This window comes from Triturus cristatus, chromosome 7 (genome assembly GCF_964204655.1).
Source record: "Triturus cristatus chromosome 7, aTriCri1.1, whole genome shotgun sequence".
NCBI lineage: Eukaryota > Metazoa > Chordata > Amphibia > Caudata > Salamandridae > Triturus > Triturus cristatus.
The window spans coordinates 921,842,843-921,862,099 of NC_140590.1; the positions used below are offsets into that span (position 1 = coordinate 921,842,843).

The 19,257-nt window shown below is 43.3% G+C and overlaps 1 protein-coding gene across 7 annotated transcripts in view; it reads right to left on the reverse strand.

The window, feature by feature from the left end:
* Window positions 1-18,985, reverse strand: part of LCP2 (lymphocyte cytosolic protein 2) — a 581,277-nt gene extending 562,292 nt beyond the window's left edge. For 4 of the 7 annotated variants that reach the window (XM_085617867.1, XM_085617870.1, XM_085617866.1 and 1 more), the window contains exon 1: window positions 18,717-18,923. In XM_085617867.1, coding sequence (XP_085473993.1) covers window positions 18,717-18,794 — 78 coding nt within the window. In that variant the 5' untranslated portion in view covers window positions 18,795-18,923. Of the gene's footprint in view, window positions 1-18,716 lie in introns of all 7 variants that reach the window. The other 3 variants (XM_085617869.1, XM_085617864.1, XM_085617865.1) reach the window with 2 other exon arrangements.
* Window positions 18,986-19,257: the final 272 nt, after the last annotated feature.

Below are 19,257 nucleotides of genomic sequence, written 5' to 3' on the forward strand. Positions count from 1 at the left end.
CAGGTGATCTTGGATGTACAGACGGACCCTTGGGATGGCATGTATTAAAATATGTTCAGTCAACATAGGAGGGTTGAACGATTTGAGGAAGCGCAATAAAATGGCACAATATGTGAAATATAATAATTTCGACGTCTTATGCCTTCAAGAAACCCATCTCCCCTGGGCTAGAAGGAGCCTTATGTCCCTAAATGGTTTCGAGTTGCTATCATGTACAACCCAATCATCGACTATTAGGGGGGTCGCTGTGTTAGCCAGAATATCCATGGGTGGAGCTAGGCGAACTAAAGTTGACAGTAGTGGGAGATGGCTTCTGGTCGAGATGAGAAAGGGTTTTACGTTATGTGTGGTATATGGTTCAAATAGCGATGATCCAGAGATTTTTGATTTTCTAGAAATGGAGTTGGTAAACTGGATCACCCCTATAATATTTTGTGGGGATTTGAATATCTCCTTTGATTGGTGTAGGGAGTCAGCTTATTTGGGACGGAAACCGAGAGTTTTTAGGGCTATTAAGGCTCTTATAAACTCACATGGATTGGTAGATGTTTGGGGAGCCAAGGAACCTGCTAAATCTGGTTTTACATATTTTTCAAACCCTTTTCAAAAATATTCAAAACTTGATTATTTTTTGGTATCATCTTCCGCAATCAATAGGGTGGCAATTACGAAACTTCCAAAGCTGTTGTCGGACCATAATCCCCTAGTACTAACGTATCAAATTGCAGTGCAAGGAAAGGCCCGGTCAAGGTGGACCTTTGAAAGGAGTCTATTGTCGGATAATCGATTTATCGAACACATAAGGAAATGGGTGGTGGATTTTTTTAATGCCAATCGATATAGCACATCACGAAACGAGGTATGGGAGACTTTTAAGGCTGCTTTCAGGGGTGAATCAATAAGCTACGCAACAAAGCTGAGAAGGGAAGATAGAAGTAAGATCGAAATACTTGGTAGGAATTTGTCTGTTGCGGAGGAACAACACACTTTTGATATTGTACAAGGAGGGGATAGCAATGAGAGCTATAAGATATTGTTGGCAGCTAGGGCGGAATTACAGAAGCTGGTGATGCAGAGGTCTGTGTCTGAATATCAAACAACCAGGGCTAAACGGTATGAGACGAGCGAACAGGCAGGCAGAATTCTTGCTCTACAAATTAAGCAAGGGAAATCTAAAAATATTATCTCCAAGATCGAAGAAAGTGGGGTAGAGTACTCTGATGCCAAAGATATTTTACAGGTCTTTAAGAATTTTTATCAAAAACTCTACACTGACGAGAAGTTAAATGACGCCCAAAATGCAAAAGTTAGTGACAAAGGTCCTCGCATCTTGGACTCACTAAGGGAGGAGCTGGAGAGGGATATTAATCGGGACGAGATTTTGGCTGCCCTGCATGACTCAGCCTTGGGTAAGGCAGCGGGCCCCGACGGAATTTCTCTTGAGGTGTATAAATGCCTGGAAGCTGAGATCACCCCGCTTCTAATCGATCTTTTCAATGGTGTAATCTGCACAGGAAAGGTCCCGCAGTCATGGAAGGAGACCAATATAGTTGTTTTTCATAAAAAAGGGAAACCTCCTGAGAAACCTGGGTCTTATCGTCCCATTTCATTGATCAATGCCGACACGAAGCTCTACTCTAAAATCTGGGCTAGGAGGTTGGGCAGGATCATTGGCGACCTTGTCTCCCCATGGCAGCACGGATTTGTGCCTGGGCGAGGTACTACAGATCATATTAGGAGGGCAATAGCCTTATTCCATGCCCAGGCTGTTATGGGGGGTGAGATGGCCATGATCCTGCTCGACGCTGAGAAAGCCTTTGATCGCGTAGCTTGGGCATACCTTTGGCAGATCTTAAGGGGAAGAGGCTTTGGTGAGAAATTTATCCAAGCGATCAGGGCAATGTATGTTGACCCAGTTGCACGGATTGTCGTTATGGGGGAGTGCTCGGAGAAAATCTTTATTAACAGAGGCACGCGTCAAGGCTGCCCCTGTTCCCCAATTCTTTTTGCCCTCTATATCGACCCACTTATTCGGCAGATATTAGAGAGCCCTTTGATAAGTCCTGTGGTCTGTAATGGTTATGAAAATAAGATTATGGCATATGCAGATGATTTGGCGGTGATAACTACTAACCCCCAACAGGCCCTGGTGGCCGTGGCCCAACTGGCAAGAATATTTGGGTGTCAATCTGGGTATTTGCTAAATGAATCTAAAACCCAAATTATATGTACAAGAAACATTGTTAAATCAGACTCCAGATTTATGGACTCTGCAAATTATTTGGGTGTTAGGATCAATGCATCAGTCGATAAAATTATAGAGGAGAATTTTATTCCATTAGGTAAATCTATTGAGTCTGATCTAAAAAGAATTGATGTCTTACACCTGTCACTGATTGGTAGAGTTAATGTTCTTAAAATGACTATGTTTCCTAAGATACTTTATTTGTTTCGTGCTATCCCCCTCTTAGTCGAGGAGAAAGTCATTAAAAACTTGGAATCAATTTTTATAAGGTTTATTTGGCAGTATGGAAAAATCAGGCGCTCTACGAGCTTACTGTCTCTTCCGAGGGAGAGGGGGGGGCTCGCATTACCCAGGTTAGGGCTTTATCACTGGTCATGTTTGTTAACCCAAATGTCTATTCTTTTTCAGTCAAGGCCATCTCATAACCCTGTAAACATTGACATCCAGAAACCACCCTCAATTTATGAGTTGTCAGTGGGCAGGAAAGCATTAGGTCTCTTGATGTGTGAAGTCGATCGGAGATATTATAAAAGGGCCCGCTTCAAGATTTTGGAAGGAGTATGGGGGCTCTGGAGGGCTAATTCCAGGTTATGTAAAATTCCTAAGATCCATTCGTATCTCCATCTCTGTAACTCTAGCTTATTTTTGAAGCTGGGTCTAGAAAGGAACCTCCAGGCCTGGAAAGTGCAGGGAATTAAGACAGTAGGGGATATACTGGGTGTAGATGGGATTGAGGGGTTTGATGTCCTCCAACGTAGAGCCGCTATCCCTTCATGTCACTGGCTCTCTTATGTTCAACTAGTCAGCTCATTTAAGACTTTAAGGCCCAAGATCCCATTGCTGTCAAAATTTCCTTTGATTGATTTGTTGTTGAAAGGGGGTCAGAGCATTAAAACTATTTATATGTCTTTATTGGGTGAAATACAAGATGATCTGGAGAAAACGGAAAATACCCTTGCAGCTAAATTAGGGAACCCTGATATTGATTTGGATATGGCATTATATATGAATAAAAAAATATTTCGTTCTACGAATCTGAGGGCACAGCACTACAAGACAGTATTTGATCTGTATCATACTCCCGCTAAGCTTTTCGCTTGGGGGGTCAGGGAAGATGATTCTTGCCCCAGATGTAATATGGGACCTGCTGATTTATTGCATATGTTTTATAATTGTGGCTCTTTAACTGCTGTTCAGGGAGAAATTGTCAAATTCTGGGAGGAAGTATTAGGTGTAAGAATTGATTTATCTCCCTCTCTGATGCTGTTGGGTTTAGACAATAGATTAAATCTTGGAAAGGCCGAGGAAGCTTTGGTCTTCGTTTCTGTAGCTGTTCTTCGGATTTTAATTTCCTCAGGTTGGAAGGACACAAATGCTCCCTCATTTCAATTATGGTTATCAAGATTATTGGGCATTTATAATATTGAGCTATTATTGTATGCTCAGAAAAGGAAGAAAAGTAGGGATTTTGGGGAGTCTATCTGGTCCCCCATATCCGAATGGATTGCTGTGAGACCAGGGGAGGGAGAAGATTTGGCATTGTGAATGAATATTTATTTCGCCTTTTGTTCTATTTTCTTTTCTGTTGGCCAAACTTATGTCCAGGTTAATGAATGTTTGTTGCTTTTTGTCCTTCTGTTCCTTCTGATTGTATCCAACTGCATAATAAAAATATTTATAAAAAAAAAAAGAACAGAGTAATCACTGCTCTCAGATATTCTGCAGATTTACAAACAAGAATGCCACGAGTTGACCTAAACGCACTATTGTTACATTATGATAATAGAACAATAAAGGATTTGAAAATATCTTTCCTTATACATTGTCGCTCAATACCAATCATGGAGCCATTATTTTGGCTCAAAAGCACGAATGACAAGGGTCATCATGCACGCTAATGCAGACATAAGGACATGCCCTCTGCCTTTGGAATACGCCTTCAGTCTCGGTGAAGGTGGCCATGACAGTAAAGAGTTAGTCTTGCTGCAGAGATACAGAAAGTAATTCTAGAAGGCTTGAGTGGCTTTTCCCCCCCTGGATCTCCTCGAGCATGCATTCATTCACCTGACCCCTTATGGCACATTGTGGATTAAGGACAAGGGCCATGCTGTTATCTGTTTGCTGATAAGCACTATTCCCCAAAACTATCACAGCTAATAAAAGTAAACAAAAGCGCCATCTTTTAATTTCAAGTTTCATGTGCAGGGTTTTTTTTTCAGAAAGGATAGGTTTTTCAATTTCCTTAGTTGCTATGGTTGCCAATGTTTTCAAATAAAAATAAACACGTCTTAAAAAGCACCTACTTTAATAAAAGATCTCCGGGATGACGGCACAAGTGTTCAGCGGGGCAACTAGGGACATTTCACAAAAGTAAACGCCTTTTGATAGGGTTAGAAAATACCCAAATCCTTCTCTATCCCAAATACATGATGTGTAAAAGTGACACAAAATAGAAGGGGAATAGCTTATGCCCATAACAAAGATGGATGCTAAAACTTAGTTTGCCAAAAAAGGCTTGCATTCATTATTAGTGCTACAATAGTCAAGAGTACATTCAAATAACCCATGCCTCAGCTGCCCCCATTCTTCAAGAAAAATGAATTTCATCCTGCAGACCATGCATTGTATTATTGTATTTTGAGCCACAGGATGCCAATGAGTGACTCAGGCCTTCATGACAAGGTGGACATGACTTTGTTGGGTTACTGAAGACCAACAGTTTGCAATACCTCCAGAGCAGTAAGTAATCAGTGCGCAAATACCGCACTATTTCGAGTTTTAGACAAGGGAATGGGGGATGGTGTGTTTTTCCTCACTCCAAGATGTGAAAACTCAAAATGTGAGTTTTTTGCCTCCACAATCTATGCTGGGGTTTGCCAAATGCAATTTCTTCTGGTGAAAACCCGTGGGGGCTTGATTTCCGTTGAGTTGTAATCCAGGTTCAGTCCCAAATTGGAATTGGCATCAGACTCATGATGAGAACTGTAATGAGAGATCTGCAGTCCTATTTTACCTGCTAAGCACAAAGAGCTGAGCTATATTCGAGTTCCCAAAGCATGGAGAGGGCCACCAGCAGTTTGAAGTGATTTGTTGAGACTTGAGGGACTTGGACACACTAGCAAATGTTCCCAAATCTACCAGAGACCAGAATCACTGACAGTAGACTGATTTTAAACACCAACTTCCAAAAATAGTTCGACAAACGTGTCCAAAACACTCTGCCTAGAAATTCATATTTTAATAAATATCTAGCTCTTCATAACGCTTCCTAATTTGAATAGCCCTTATCATAAAGTTAATCCTTACCTTGCAGGAATCTGGTACCCTAGTTGATGTAGAAAACGAACCCAGCTTTGTAGTGTCTGATATTAGCAGCTGGTAACATTAAGGACCAATAGGAGGCCCTTGGAGCGGCGTATGACGTGTGAAAGAGCAGACAGCGGGTAGAGCTTTAGGTGGAAACATTGTCGCAGAGACTCTTCGTAAATCAGGGACTCGGGAGCCCTGTTCCCTGCGCCCGGAAGGCGAGCAAAAAGTGCACTGCGCTCAGTCATACATGGCATGGGTCAGTTAAAATCGATAGTTACTGTTGCCAGTTAAAACTAGATGAGGTTCAATTCCCAGTGTGGTAGGCACGTCTGCGTAATAGACAGCTGCATTCATGGGTTGAGTCTTTTCCTGCCGCTCTCTAGTTATAGTATGGTTAATGGACCATTTATTTGCGGCTAGGAACTATGCGCTGGGGATTCGTAAATAAATCTCAGCTACCCATCAAATGAAAGGTGTTTCTCAGGTAAGCAAGCCAAGGAATCCTCTCCATATTATCAAGAGTGAGACAGTCTCTAAGAAAAATCCTGCCCAACCCCGCCTCCGGTTTATACCAGCTATTCTTCCATGGTAAGAAAGGCGCTAAGCCAATCATGTCTTCCGAATAGCCTCACCCTGGCTCAGCATGATAACAAGAAGTCGCTGTGCTTCGTGGTACTGAGGGAGTCTGCAAATAAACTCGTTTTAGATACACTGTAAATGTCAGCCTTGCTGTCCCCCCTCACTCCTGCCCCCTAGGCTCCTAGTGTGGTTTACACCTACTCTTATTGATTGTTATCGTTTCTCTTACCGGTTTATGACGTGGCCTGTGTGCAAATCGATAGAGAGCCTCGTCAGCTCTGGTAAGTCAAACATTTACTCCAACTTTACTGTGTAATATGTTTCTGGGTCCCAAGCTGTGCACAAACAAGGAAGAAACAACGAGCGATCCATTTCAGCAACTTCGAACAGCTAATTCCACCAATGTAGATTTTTGTTTGTTAAAAAAACGACACTTTGACCCATAGTAAAGAAACTTTGGCCAGAGGAAGAAAGACATCGGCACTATTTCTGCTTTTTGTACTAGAAAATAAAATCGAGCTTCAAACTGGAATTTTATACCAGGGAAAACGTGGAATAAACCGATTTCACACTGCTTGTGCTGCGTTAAAATAGAATAAAATGATAAAACTCATATCTTCACTTTTCAAAATGAAAAATAGAACAAAATCCTTATTTGCCGTTTGGCGCATCAGGGCCTCTCCAAAAAACAGCAGATTACCCTCCGCCCTCGTTACAGTGCATAGAGCCACGCGCATCCTAAATAGGGCAGACAGGAACCCCGCGCATTTTGGCAGATGCGATGCCTTCTTGTGTTTGAGAGAAGTCGGTTTGTTGAATATTGGTATTACACAGGAAGCAGCAGAAGGTCTTAAAACCCAGTCTGATCTTTTTTTTTTTTTTTAAAGAAAATGAGCTATTGAAGAACTCAGATGTGCTAAACAGGCCATTGCGTATTTAAAATGATCCATAAGCAAACAGTGCACCAAACCTGTTGATAACAGCTTGTGCAAACCCGAGAGTCATTTCAACATTGACACATCTCCTACTGCGTCCTGCAGTAAACTAGTGCCTTGGTGTAAAGTGTCCCACGAGTCTTTAAAACTTTCACTCACGAGGACAACAGTGGCATTGATGCAAATCACTTTTGTGGTAGCAGATATTTCAGCCAAAGCCATGTCAGTGCGAACAGACATTGTGGAGGCATGTTGTGACCAAATATATTATGATAGTACCAATTAAAAAGATGCGCATTGTAAACGTCTAACTACCTGTGTCAAACACACATCAAATTGCACTCACTCAGAAGGTAAAGCGTACTTCCAGCCGAACATAAGAAAGCATATCAGGCGTATATTTGCATAAAGAAATGCCAGGATGGCATAATAATGTATGGGAGCATGTATAAATTCATGAATAGCAACACTTGTGTGCTCTTCACCTGCCAGGACTTGTCAAAGCAAGTTAAAGTATAGAACCAATCTGATCAGGAAGGGGCCTTGAACCTGTAGTTATTTTGCCTCGGCACATTATTCAAATGCACGGAACGTCGTGGAATTAATCTTCTCCCTTTAATCTTAAAAAAAAGAGAGAGAAAAGGTAGCCCTCTGTCCACGCATGACCCTTTTTAGGTCTCGCCTAGCGCGCTGCCCTAGGAGAGGGTCTTTAGGAATCGGTCTTCACTTTTCAAGCACTCGTGCTTGTGGCGGCATCCACCTTGCAGGAGCGAGCAGTGGCGCGGTCACGTTAATTACAAACAGATGGCCCCTGCACGTCGCTGCTCGCTCCTGCAAGTTGGATGCGCCACAAGCACGAGTGCTGGAAAAGTGCAGATCGCTTGTTTACTAGGCTATTAAGCCAGCTCCCGTACTTAAGACTCTTTTACCACCCTGCTCTCTTGGGTATAAGCTGGCAGGTTTGTGACCTTTGGCACTCCCTGTACCGAGATCAGTGATAAAGCTGGGCATTTACGTGTGAATCCTTTCATGTTGGGTCCAGAGATCTGTCTTGTTCACATTCATTCTGGCCCCCACGGTCCTTTCGGTTCTTGTTTTATGTGGGGAAGTAAGAGGATGTGTAGGATATGTGTATATAATTAGTTTCAATAAAAAATACAAACCTGGCAGAAGTTGCTAATTGAATAATATTTTGTTTTCTTACCCGCTCCTTCCATACTTTTCTTGAGTATTTTGGTCACGGTTCATTTCCGCCGGGCCACACGTCACAATGTATTTGCATTCATTGTTATCGTTAAACTGACGAGCCTCGGTGGGCCCAACCTGTCCTATTCCAACCACAGCACGTCAGCCTTCTTGGAGAAAGTGGTGAACAAAAACTGCTGGTGATGGCTCCGTCTGAAGTTCCGCCAATCAAATGAGGCAGTAACACCCCCCTTCTGGCCTGAGGCATACCAAATTTGTCGGCTTGAGAGAACCACTAGCAGAATTTGCGCAGCACGAGACTCATGAGTTTGACTGCAGTTTTCTCAAACCAGCTTGGGGTGCAACCTGTCTCTCGTTTCCTGAAACCCAGGTAGCAGAGCTGAGGAAAAAGATACTTTGTATTTCCATCCGCTGCTTTCACTTGAGTCACTGAGGGGGGAATATCCATGTATTCAGTATCTCTCCCTGCTTTGGGGACCAGGCCTTGGTCATGGCAAGAGGAGCTCCAGTGTGAATAACGAGTGGTAAACAAGCGTAAAAGTACTTGTTCTTTATACGATTTCATGGACAGGAAATATTCTTGGAAAATCATGATGCATGGAATTGTGAAGGCATTCTTCGAGCATTCACATTAGTTTGAAAATTGTGGACCAGAAAGGATGGATAAAACACGTAAAAATGTTTGCTTTCCTAATTTATTATGATGAGTACTCATTTAGTACCAAAGTCAGTTATTTTCAAACTTTATTTCTAAGCAAAGGTATATGATGCAGCTTGATTTAATGTTTCTGGTGGACAGATAGGAGCTGTGTTTAAATTTAAACTCACTTCATCCATCATAAGTTCTCTTTCTATGCTCTCGTTGAAAGTTTTCTCCCACATCTGAAAGCACCATCTCAGTTCCTTGGTCTAGATTCATAAAGGACTGTCCATTTTTGCCCGTTTTTTCTTGTTCAAATTTGAACTCCGACTACCTTGGAGAGGTGGTCCAATGTTAGTCAAGAATCATGGCGATACCTTGGTGTCCCGGATGTTTGTGCATTTGTAGTAGCATCAACGGACGAGGTATTGCTAACCACTGTTATTGGTAGAGCAGACTGTCGCCCCAGCGCTGAAATATGACTGACTACCAGAGTACCCTTGGGCCTGGAAGTAGGGCTCATTGTTAAAATGGTCTATTTTGAATGCAAAGCCCTGTTATTCTGGTAGCACCGGCTTTGCCTCTGATGTCATCTTAGTGTCAAAATGTGTCTACTCTTCCATACTCTAAAGAACCACTTATTGGGGTTACACTCTATGCTTTTTAAAGTTTGATCAAGAAACCAACAGGTGCTTTGGAAGAGATAGCAACATTAATGAGTCCTTCTGAATGGCATAACCTTTGTTGTGTGAATAATGTTTCGTATGTCTGTTCATTAATACTACGGCTTGGCGACACAGAGGCGGCCTGTGTGCCTGCAGTATTGTAAGCAATGTATTAATAGGTCGGTCTGTCACTAGCTCCATGTTGTTTTGCAGCAAATTCAGATTTTTGATCTTATCTCGATGGTGACTTGTTTACATTTGCCAAAATTGGCAGGTTTTTGAAATAGCAATGGCAGCGTCGTGATAAACTGTTAAGCGAATCCTTATTTGGTTATTTTTTATGTATACCCTAGATTTACCTAGAAGGACAGTGTCTCCGATACAGACGCTTATGTGAGTTAGAAATTTGTCTTAATCAATATGTGTTTAGCATTTATGTACTGAAAACAAATAAATGAACCTCATTTTGCTGCTTAAATAATGGTTTAATTTCTGAAAAGGGGCAATTTTAATCTGACTTTACCAGGTCACAGGCAGGTTATATCTGCAGCAAGTGTTGTACCCACTGAGCTACCTCACCAGGTAGCTTTTCCAGTGCCATTGCTTGGAGGTGGCTTCAGGCACAGCTGTTCTTCAGTGCTCAAGCAATCAAACCTGGTTTGTGACCTGATGATGGTATCACCTGTAAGAGGTCATCCAGAGGTAGGCTCCATGGCACATATTTATTTTTAATTTCAGTTGAAATGGTAATTATTATTTTTAAAACGAAATGCCTCAAATTTGGGATACTTCAGAATGCTCTCTGATGGGTGTAAAGAGGACTCTTTTAGATTAGAACTGCTTCTAGTTCGACTCACAGCATTTTATATACTTTATTGGGTTGGAAGTAGCAAAGTGATACGAGGCCTACAACTTCCTGGAAGCATGCTGGTTTTAAGGCTCAGTGGCCAAATTAATGGATGTGATGCCTTAAGGTTGGATCCTTCATTCGAAAACGTTGGATCGTTTGTATGACAATATGAGAGTTATCTGGTGCTTTCATCAAACGTGCTTTACAAGCATCATTTTTTTCATGTATGTTATTGTAAACATCGATGATTACTCAACCAAAATTGGTTTTTAATTTACCGAATTTTGAATTGGAAATTGTTGAGGCCCCCTTGGAGGAATTTGAACCCTTCGCGTATGGATCATTTTGCTCACTGATGTATCTCCCTGGTATGACCAGCCAGAGGCAGTGTATTATCTCTAAGGTTAGTTCTGCTTTTTCATGTGTATTTGAAGCACTTTGAAAGCTCATGTGGCTTTCTCTCCTTCCATCCTGGTTGACTGTAGCCCTTGTGTCAGTTGTGTCTTTGTGTATGAAATTATCTTGGTCCAGTACCTCAGCTAGTATCCGCTTCGCTGATGTAAAAGAAGTCATGGTATGTGATGTGTTGGTAGGTCTATCAATCGGGTCTTAATACCCTGAGAGGTAAGTTATATTTCAACTAGGAGTAAAGGGAGACTAACTCAAAACTGTTGCAGTGTGGCTACTACGGAGTTGTGGATATCTTCTGCGATCACCTGCATGTGCGCTGGTCTCATGCATTGCCACAGTGGTTTCTTAACACTTTACAGTACATTAATAACTAGCAATCACTAATAAGTGTAAATGACTAGTTTGGGTCCTGTGATAGAAAAGAGGAGACCTTCTTTGGGTATGTCAGTCTGTGGCTCTGGACGCGGTGTGTGGACTGGTGGGACTAGAAAACTGAGGTGTGATCGAGGGAGGCTGAGCCGAGCTGGAATGAAGCTGGTGAATGGAAAATGATGTATTTGAGCACATGGATCTGAAAGTGAAGAAAGCACATCTGCTGGCAGATGTGGAAGAGTGATGCTGTTGAACATCCAGGGCCACGTCAGTAAAAGCAGTGGCTTATGGCGAGGAAAAACACGATGGGATAGTGTGGTTTATGGATTTTTAGGTTTCGCCTAGGCAGCGCGCATGCGCTATCTACGAGATGACCTTTCGGAATCGGTCAGCTCTTTTCAAGCACTCGTGCTTGTGCTGGCATCCACCTTGCAAGAGCGAGCAGCGGAGCACAGGGGCCATCTGGTTCTAATTAGCGTGGCCGCGCGAGCTTGTTTGTAAAAGCAAACGGTGACAAATGGCACGTCATGCAGAGTGCACCAACCTTTAGAGTGTCTATCTTGGAAAATAACATCAAGGTAGTATTTAACGTGTGTGTAATTGCTTCCTTTGTGGCGACGGGGTTCTAGGTGCGTGTTTGTTTTACGTGCAAGCCATATTAGCAGATGTGTACAGTACAATGTACTTTTATAGGCATAGCACAGGTTTTTATTTAACTATCATGACACTGCATGAGATGTCACTGTTGTTTCAAGTCACTGTCCAATATCGGCATGCTCCCAACACCAGAATAGCGTGTTTCATTTGTGGGTTGGGTTTTTTGCTTCTTAAACTTCTTCTTGACAAGACGAGCCCTCCCGTCGTGAATTCCTTCCCCACTTTGTTTTTGTTTTGTTTTTCACGTAGTTACACGACGTGGCACAATAGTGGCCTTAGGCTACTGTTAGACTCAGGATTCCAGATCTAGCCCAGCCATCATTAGCACTACAGTCAGTGTAATTGCTTTGATTATATTCTTCGTTAACTTCTGATAACGTAAACTATGTGTATTTCTGTATGTAACAGAGTTAAAATCAAATTCAGGATTCCAATGTATGGATATTCAAACTTTAAAATTCAAACTTCTTCCTTATGGTGTGCTCCTCTCCCTCAGATAAATTATACTGGTCATTATAGTCAGACCTGCCCCTGCTGACATCTGCTTGGAGTGTCCCCTTTCTGTAACAACCAGAACTTTCTGTAAGTACTCAATGAGCAATGATAGTCCACACTGCCAGATATTTGCTCATCTGGCCCTAGTTACCAATTGTGCTATTTCATGTGGAGCGATAACTCCAGGTGAAACTATTACGCAGTTCCAACTCTCCTGAGTGGCCCCTTCAAACATGCATAAATCCCCTCACTCTCTCTCTGCGCTTCCTCCACTCTTGCCTTACATCATCTGTCAGGATTACAATCTTTGTTCTCATCCTGGCACCTGACTGACTGACTCTTTCACTCTCACTCACTGACTGACTGACTCTCTCATTCTCACTGACTGACTCGCTCACTGACTCACTGACTCACTCACTCTCTCTCACTGACTGACTCGCTCACTCTCAGTGACTGATTGACTCTCTCACTCTCTCCCACTGACTGACTGACTGACTGACTCTCTCACTCTCACTGACTCATTGACTGACTCTCTCACTCTCACTGACTCACTGACTCTCCCCCTCTCACTGACTGACTGACTCTCTCACTCTCACTGACTAACTGACTGACTCTCTCACTCCTACTGACAGACTGACTGACTCTTGCACTGACTGACTGACTCTCTCACTCTCACTAACTGACTTTCTCACTCTCACACACTGACTGACTGACTCCCTCATTCTCACTGACTGACTGACTCTTTTACTCTCACTGACTGACTGACTCACTCTCACTGACTGACTGACTCTCTTTGACTGACTGACTGACTCTCTCACTCTCACTGACTGACTGACTCTCTCACTCCCTCTCACTCACTGACTGACTGGCTGACTCACTCACTCTCTCTCACTGACTGACTCACTCACTCTCTCTCACTGACTGAGTGACTCTCTCAGTGACTCACTGACTGACCCTCTCACTCTCACTGACTGACTGACTTTCTCACTCTCACTGACTAACTGACTCTCTCACTCTCACTGACTGACTGACTCTCTCACTCCCACTGACTCACTGACTGACTGACTCTCTCACTCACTCTCACTAACTGACTGTCTCACTCTCACTCACTGACTGACTGACTCTCTCACTGACTAACTGACTGACTCTCTCATTCTCACTGACTGACTGTCTCACTCTCACTGACTGACTGACTCACTTACTCTCACTGACTGACTCACTCTCACTGACTGACTGACTCTCTCACTGACTGACTCTCTCACTGACTCTCTCAATCTCTCTCACAGACTCACTGACTCTCTCACTTTCACTGACGGACTGACTCACTCTCACTGACTGACTGACTGACTAATACTCACTGACTGACTGACTAACTGACTGACTGACTGTCTCCCTCTCTCACTCTCACTGACTGACTGACTCTCTCACTCTCACTAACTAACTGACTCTCTCACTCTCACTGACTGACTTGATTCTCTCACTCTCACTGACTGACTGACTCTCTCTCTCTCACTGACTGACTCTCTCACTCTCACTGACTAACTGACTGACTGACTCTCACTCTCACTGACTGACTGACTGACTCTCTCACTCTGACTGACTGACTCTCTCACTCTGACTGACTGACTAACTCTCTCACTGACTCACTGACTGAAACTCTCACTGACTAACTCTCTCACTCTCTCTCTCTCACTGACTGACTCTCTCACTGTCACTGACTGACTGACTCTCCCACTCTCACTGACTGACTCTCTCACTCTCACTGACTGACCGACTCTCTCACTGACTGACTGACTGACTCTCTCACTGACTGACTGACTGACTTTCTCACATTGATTGACTGACTGACTGGCTCTTTCACTATCTCTCACTGACTGACTCTCTCACTCACTGACTCTCTCACTGACTGACTGACTCTCACTCTCTCTCACTGACTGACTGACTCTCTCACTCTCACTGACTGACCTTCACTCTCCTGTTATTTATGCCTCCCCCATAACAAAAAAACACCAAGCAACCTTTGGGACAGGTAGATAGAAGTTACCAGCATTAAAAGGACAACAAATTATTAATATTTATTGTTAATACTTTTTTAATATGGTCGTTCAGTTGTACATAAAGCTTTCTTGGTCATATATAAGGTAACAAAAATGCTTCTGACACTTCTTTATTATAACTTTTCAGCATGCTGCAGACTTCTGTACAGCAAGCTTAAAGACTTAGGCAAAGTCAATATCTCTGGCTAAACACGTATAAGGTCCCAAAGGCGAGACCTATTGGCTATGCCAATGCTTGTTTGACCTTCCTCACAGTACATACAGCTGGGTAACTGACTATGCCTGGGCTGGCTTTCCAAGGTTGGGTAATTTTTTGGGGACAGTTTTATAAAGCGCAAACTGAACGAGGTATTGGAGCGCTTTAGTTGAGCACCAACAGAACACATTCATTTCGTTAACGAGATTAAGAGATTTGCCCAGGTTAACAAGATGTTGAGCCGAGAATAGAACCGGGTTCCCCAATTCTAAAGTCGCCAGCTCTGGTCATAATGCCACGTCCTCTTCCGTTTAGCAGAGGGGCTTATTCTGTAACCATTAGCATCACATTAATACCGTTTTTATAGGGTTAAACCTCTGAATAAAGTTATTGTGCTAAAACATCCAGCCGTGCAAATCTATCTAGTTCATAAAGAGCCCAGGTTGGAGTTTCAAAGTGTATCAACAAGTAAAGACGCTCCTTGACTCAATCAATTCCTTTCAACTCGCATCACATTTCTTAGACAGTTGAGAAAAACTTTGGGGTCTAAGCTATCGAAAGAGGAACACGTTTAGCCAAAGACAGACTCTCTCATCTTATCGAGGAACAAATACCCCCTTAGGTTCTAATTCTGGTTAGGCTGCTTTTACCATGAGGCCTCTGGCTCTGGAGATAGACAGTTATTGGTCTTGTGGTTTGTATGTGGGATTTCCCGCCCAGAATCAGAGATGGTGCACAGAATCGGAGTTATCGCACCCGAATGCGATACATGTTCCCTCTTTCAATCTACTTGTGCCTGTGCAAATTATGACATGTTACGGGTCGGATTTGTAACACGGGCACTCGGGAAATGGCCGAAGGGCCGGTAGCCGAGTTCTAGCTGTGGACTGCTTTTTTGGGCAGTCTGAGGGCTGTCTGTGCTGTTAGGGTCCCGCCAGCGGCCCAGTGGGTGCCTGAGTGGCCTTTCTAGGGGCAGATGGGCGCAGGTATCCCTCCCTTTCTCTCGCTGGGCCGGCCCATTAATGTATGCTGATTGAGCGGGGACAGGGGGCCTGAGCAGAGGTGGTCTCACTTGCATTCATGTGTGGCTCAGCAGTGTGAAACTAATCTGTGCATTTTTTTTAATCTAAGTGAAGGTAATAAAACATGCCCCCCCCACCCCCTTTCTTTTCATAAATCTTCACTGAAGCAGTGTTTTGCGGAAAGGCAATACGCAAATGTGGGCCACCTTTTTATAGGTGTGCCAGGGCCGATTTTTTATGCCAATCCAGCCCTGGACATGTATCACCTAGAGAAACTAGTAAGGGGGAAACTCCAGGTGTGCTTTATTACCCCAAAATCCGTCACACCTCGATAGGGAGAAAACGATGTTTCTGTTGAACCCTTCTAGCCCTTTCAGAAGGACGTATGCATGTGTAAATGCACCAAGCCCTATTAAAAAAAAAGACTTTTAAGGTGATAGATGTCAGAATTTACTATTACAATTCACACAACAATGTTTTACAAAGGTGAGTCCCCCATTGAAACCTTTTTAATGATACACATGATGTCACTCAATGTCACGACCTCACGCAATGACTCACTCGATTTAAAGTATAGTGTTCAATACTGCAAAACCCTTTGATGATAATGTTTCTGAAAAACACCACCAAAACTAATGGCCATATGTGGATATGTGGAGGCTTTTTGATTTCACTGACGCCTAACCTGAGCAGGAAAAAAATAGCCATATTTTTTATAAAATTATATCACCAAAGAAACACAGAGCAAGGCCTCCCAAACCCTGTCCATTCAGAGAACCCAACAAAACAGTGATAATTTGATATTTCTGAATTGCCATTATCAAAATCTTCATCACATACATATTTTTTATGTTGGAAATACATACAGCAACAATTATAAATTCATAGTTCAAGCAACTCACATCTAGGCCTGCAGGCATCGTCTTGGGACAGTGGACTATGTACAGTCATTCTACTGGGGTTGGCCAAGTCAAGGCAATACAGGTTTCTCATAAAAACTTCGAGCACGCGTGACATTATCCGAAGAAGAGTTTGTCATGCCAAGGGCAGCGTTTGTCAGAAAGTTACCCAGAGGTACAATGAAAGTGTGTGCTCTTTTCAGGGGTACAACCGACGTGCAACCTTTTAGAATTATGGGCCGGGTGTTCTCAAATCTACAAATGAACACATGCCAGTAGACCCTATTCAGATGGGAGACTCGCAATTTTTTAGCCGAAAATAGCTTTGTATTGGCATGTCTCTGGCCTAAAATTAACACTGTGTCTGGGGAAATACATTCTCCTAATTATTTTTTCTAAATCTCACACTTTCCTCTGCTAAAATGTTGGCATGTTTGTTAGCTTCACCACAGGAAATCTAGGGGCAGATTTATAATAACTGGCGCATCTCTGCATATCAGCAGGGATGTGTCAGTGATTCTGCGCCACAGCTCCGCCACCATGGATGCGCCGCATTTACAATGCAGCGCACCATGGGGCAAAAACGGCACAGATGCGTGACGCATCTGTGCCGTAAAAGTGGCGCATTGCTGGAGTTGCGTCGCAAGCGCGACGCAGCTCCAGCAATGCTTTGGGGGGACCTATCTTCACAATGCTGCATCAATCCTTACGCCTGCTTCAAGCAGGCACAGGGTTTTGACGCAGCATGGGCTCAAAAGTGACTGAGTGAAATCTTGTAGATTTCACTCAGCCACTTTTAGGAGGCGTTCCTGCGACGGAACGCCCCCCCCCCTGCACAGGTACACCTACTGCTGGCGCAGGGCTTTACAACGTGACGCATCTCCCAGATGCGTCACGATGTAAATACCCCGCAGCATGGCATACGATTTGCGCCGCCGCTGCATCACAAAAGTGATGCAACGGCGGCGTAAATGAGGCGCAAGGGCCTCATAAATCTGCCCCCTAGTGTTCTATGCCGGACTGGCGGTACCCGGCATCCGGAGTTTCCTCGGGAGGCTTGAAGGGTGAGTGGCCACTTTTGTAACCGTGGGGCAGGTTTTGTAGCAGTGTGGCCGTTTTGAAAGCACTGCAGAGTTTCTTGTACATCCAACACTTTTCAGGCAACAATAAAAGTTCCAAGATAACTCTGGTAATGAATGTACCTGCCTGAGAGAGATCGATGTTTTGTCTAGAAGCAGTTTTAACTCATCTATGGTAGTGCAGAGGGTTAATATGCCTGCTGCAAGGAACATGTACTATGCAGATCACAGAACAGTATTTAATGTGCATAGCTCAGTGAGTTACTGTTTGAGTCACAGAACTCCTTTTGTTACTGCGGTGTACATAAGTTGCAATCATAATCTTGCACATTGGGCTATGAACTGCCATCAAAGAGCTGCATGCAAACTGCATGGTACAGGTTAGAAAAGTATGTTTGTTCCAAAGTCTTTGATTATCCTAATTGTGCAAAAAAGGGTTTGTTTGGGGGTAGAAATACATTATTAGTAAAGTCAACCCTAACCACTGTGTTACATTCTGAATGCTGAGTTTATGCTTTCTCAGACCAAGCACTCCTAAAAAAGGCCTAATATGTATGACATATGAATCCGAAGCCTTGTAGTCCAGTCCCCTTTGTCAACATTTCTATACACTGATTTATACACGTATGATTAATTGTCGATGTATGTGTGTGTGATGTAAAGTGCTCCAATACCCTATATGGGTAAGAGAGGTGCTATAAAGCAAATGAAATACATGTAAGAGAGGGGCTATGAAGAGATGGGAAGCACCGTTTAGAGTGCGGTGGTGAGGGAATCATTGAAGAACCCCCAATAAAGACTGCGATATCCTGGTGCACTGTAAGGTCATCATTCCCTATACTTTGAAAACGAATACAATTGAATATATCATGAAAGATGTGTTGCAGAATGCACAGTTTTTGCCATTTCCCCCAAATTTTCTTGTGGAGGAGAAACCTCCCCCTCCAAGCCGCATTGTAGTGGCCTGGCCCGCTCGCTATACATCCGATGGGGGCTGGTCTGACTAATTTTGCAGGCCTGCTCTGGTTCCCAGTCCAGCCCTACCAATGTATCAATAAACTGCTTCAGAAATATTATTAAAAGACGCAGCGGTTCCTACCTTTCTAAAATAATCTGACAGGGTCTCCGGAGTCCAGGCGCTCACTTCGGATCGACTTGGCACGTTTCGCAAATCCATTTCTGCTTTTCACAACTGAACCAATATATTCATATCCCAGGGGGGGCAGACTGCCACTGCTCTCGAATCCCAACACGACGGCGGCAAGTGGCGACCGCCAGGCTTTGTTACAACGTAATCTACCGAATTTATAAATTATTGGGCAACGTCGTCTAAGAAGGACTCAACTGCTTCCTCTTTCTGATGAATGTTCGCTTCTGAGAATGCGCGTCACTCAGCGAGTCCCTTCACCACTTCCTGCAGCAGTCTAAATAAGTAAACAAGGAAGTCTGTTTGAATGCTCAAATGCTCTGCATCGAAAGCTGCTGCTTTTATGAGCCTTTTATTAAAACGCAGTTGTGAGCAGTGAAGGGGATTAGCACATTATACTTCTTTTTCAGCGTAGAGAACACTACGGAACCCAAAGGCCATGGGAGCTATTTCTGCTAAAATAAGTTGAGGTAGCGTTGAAAAACTTTACACT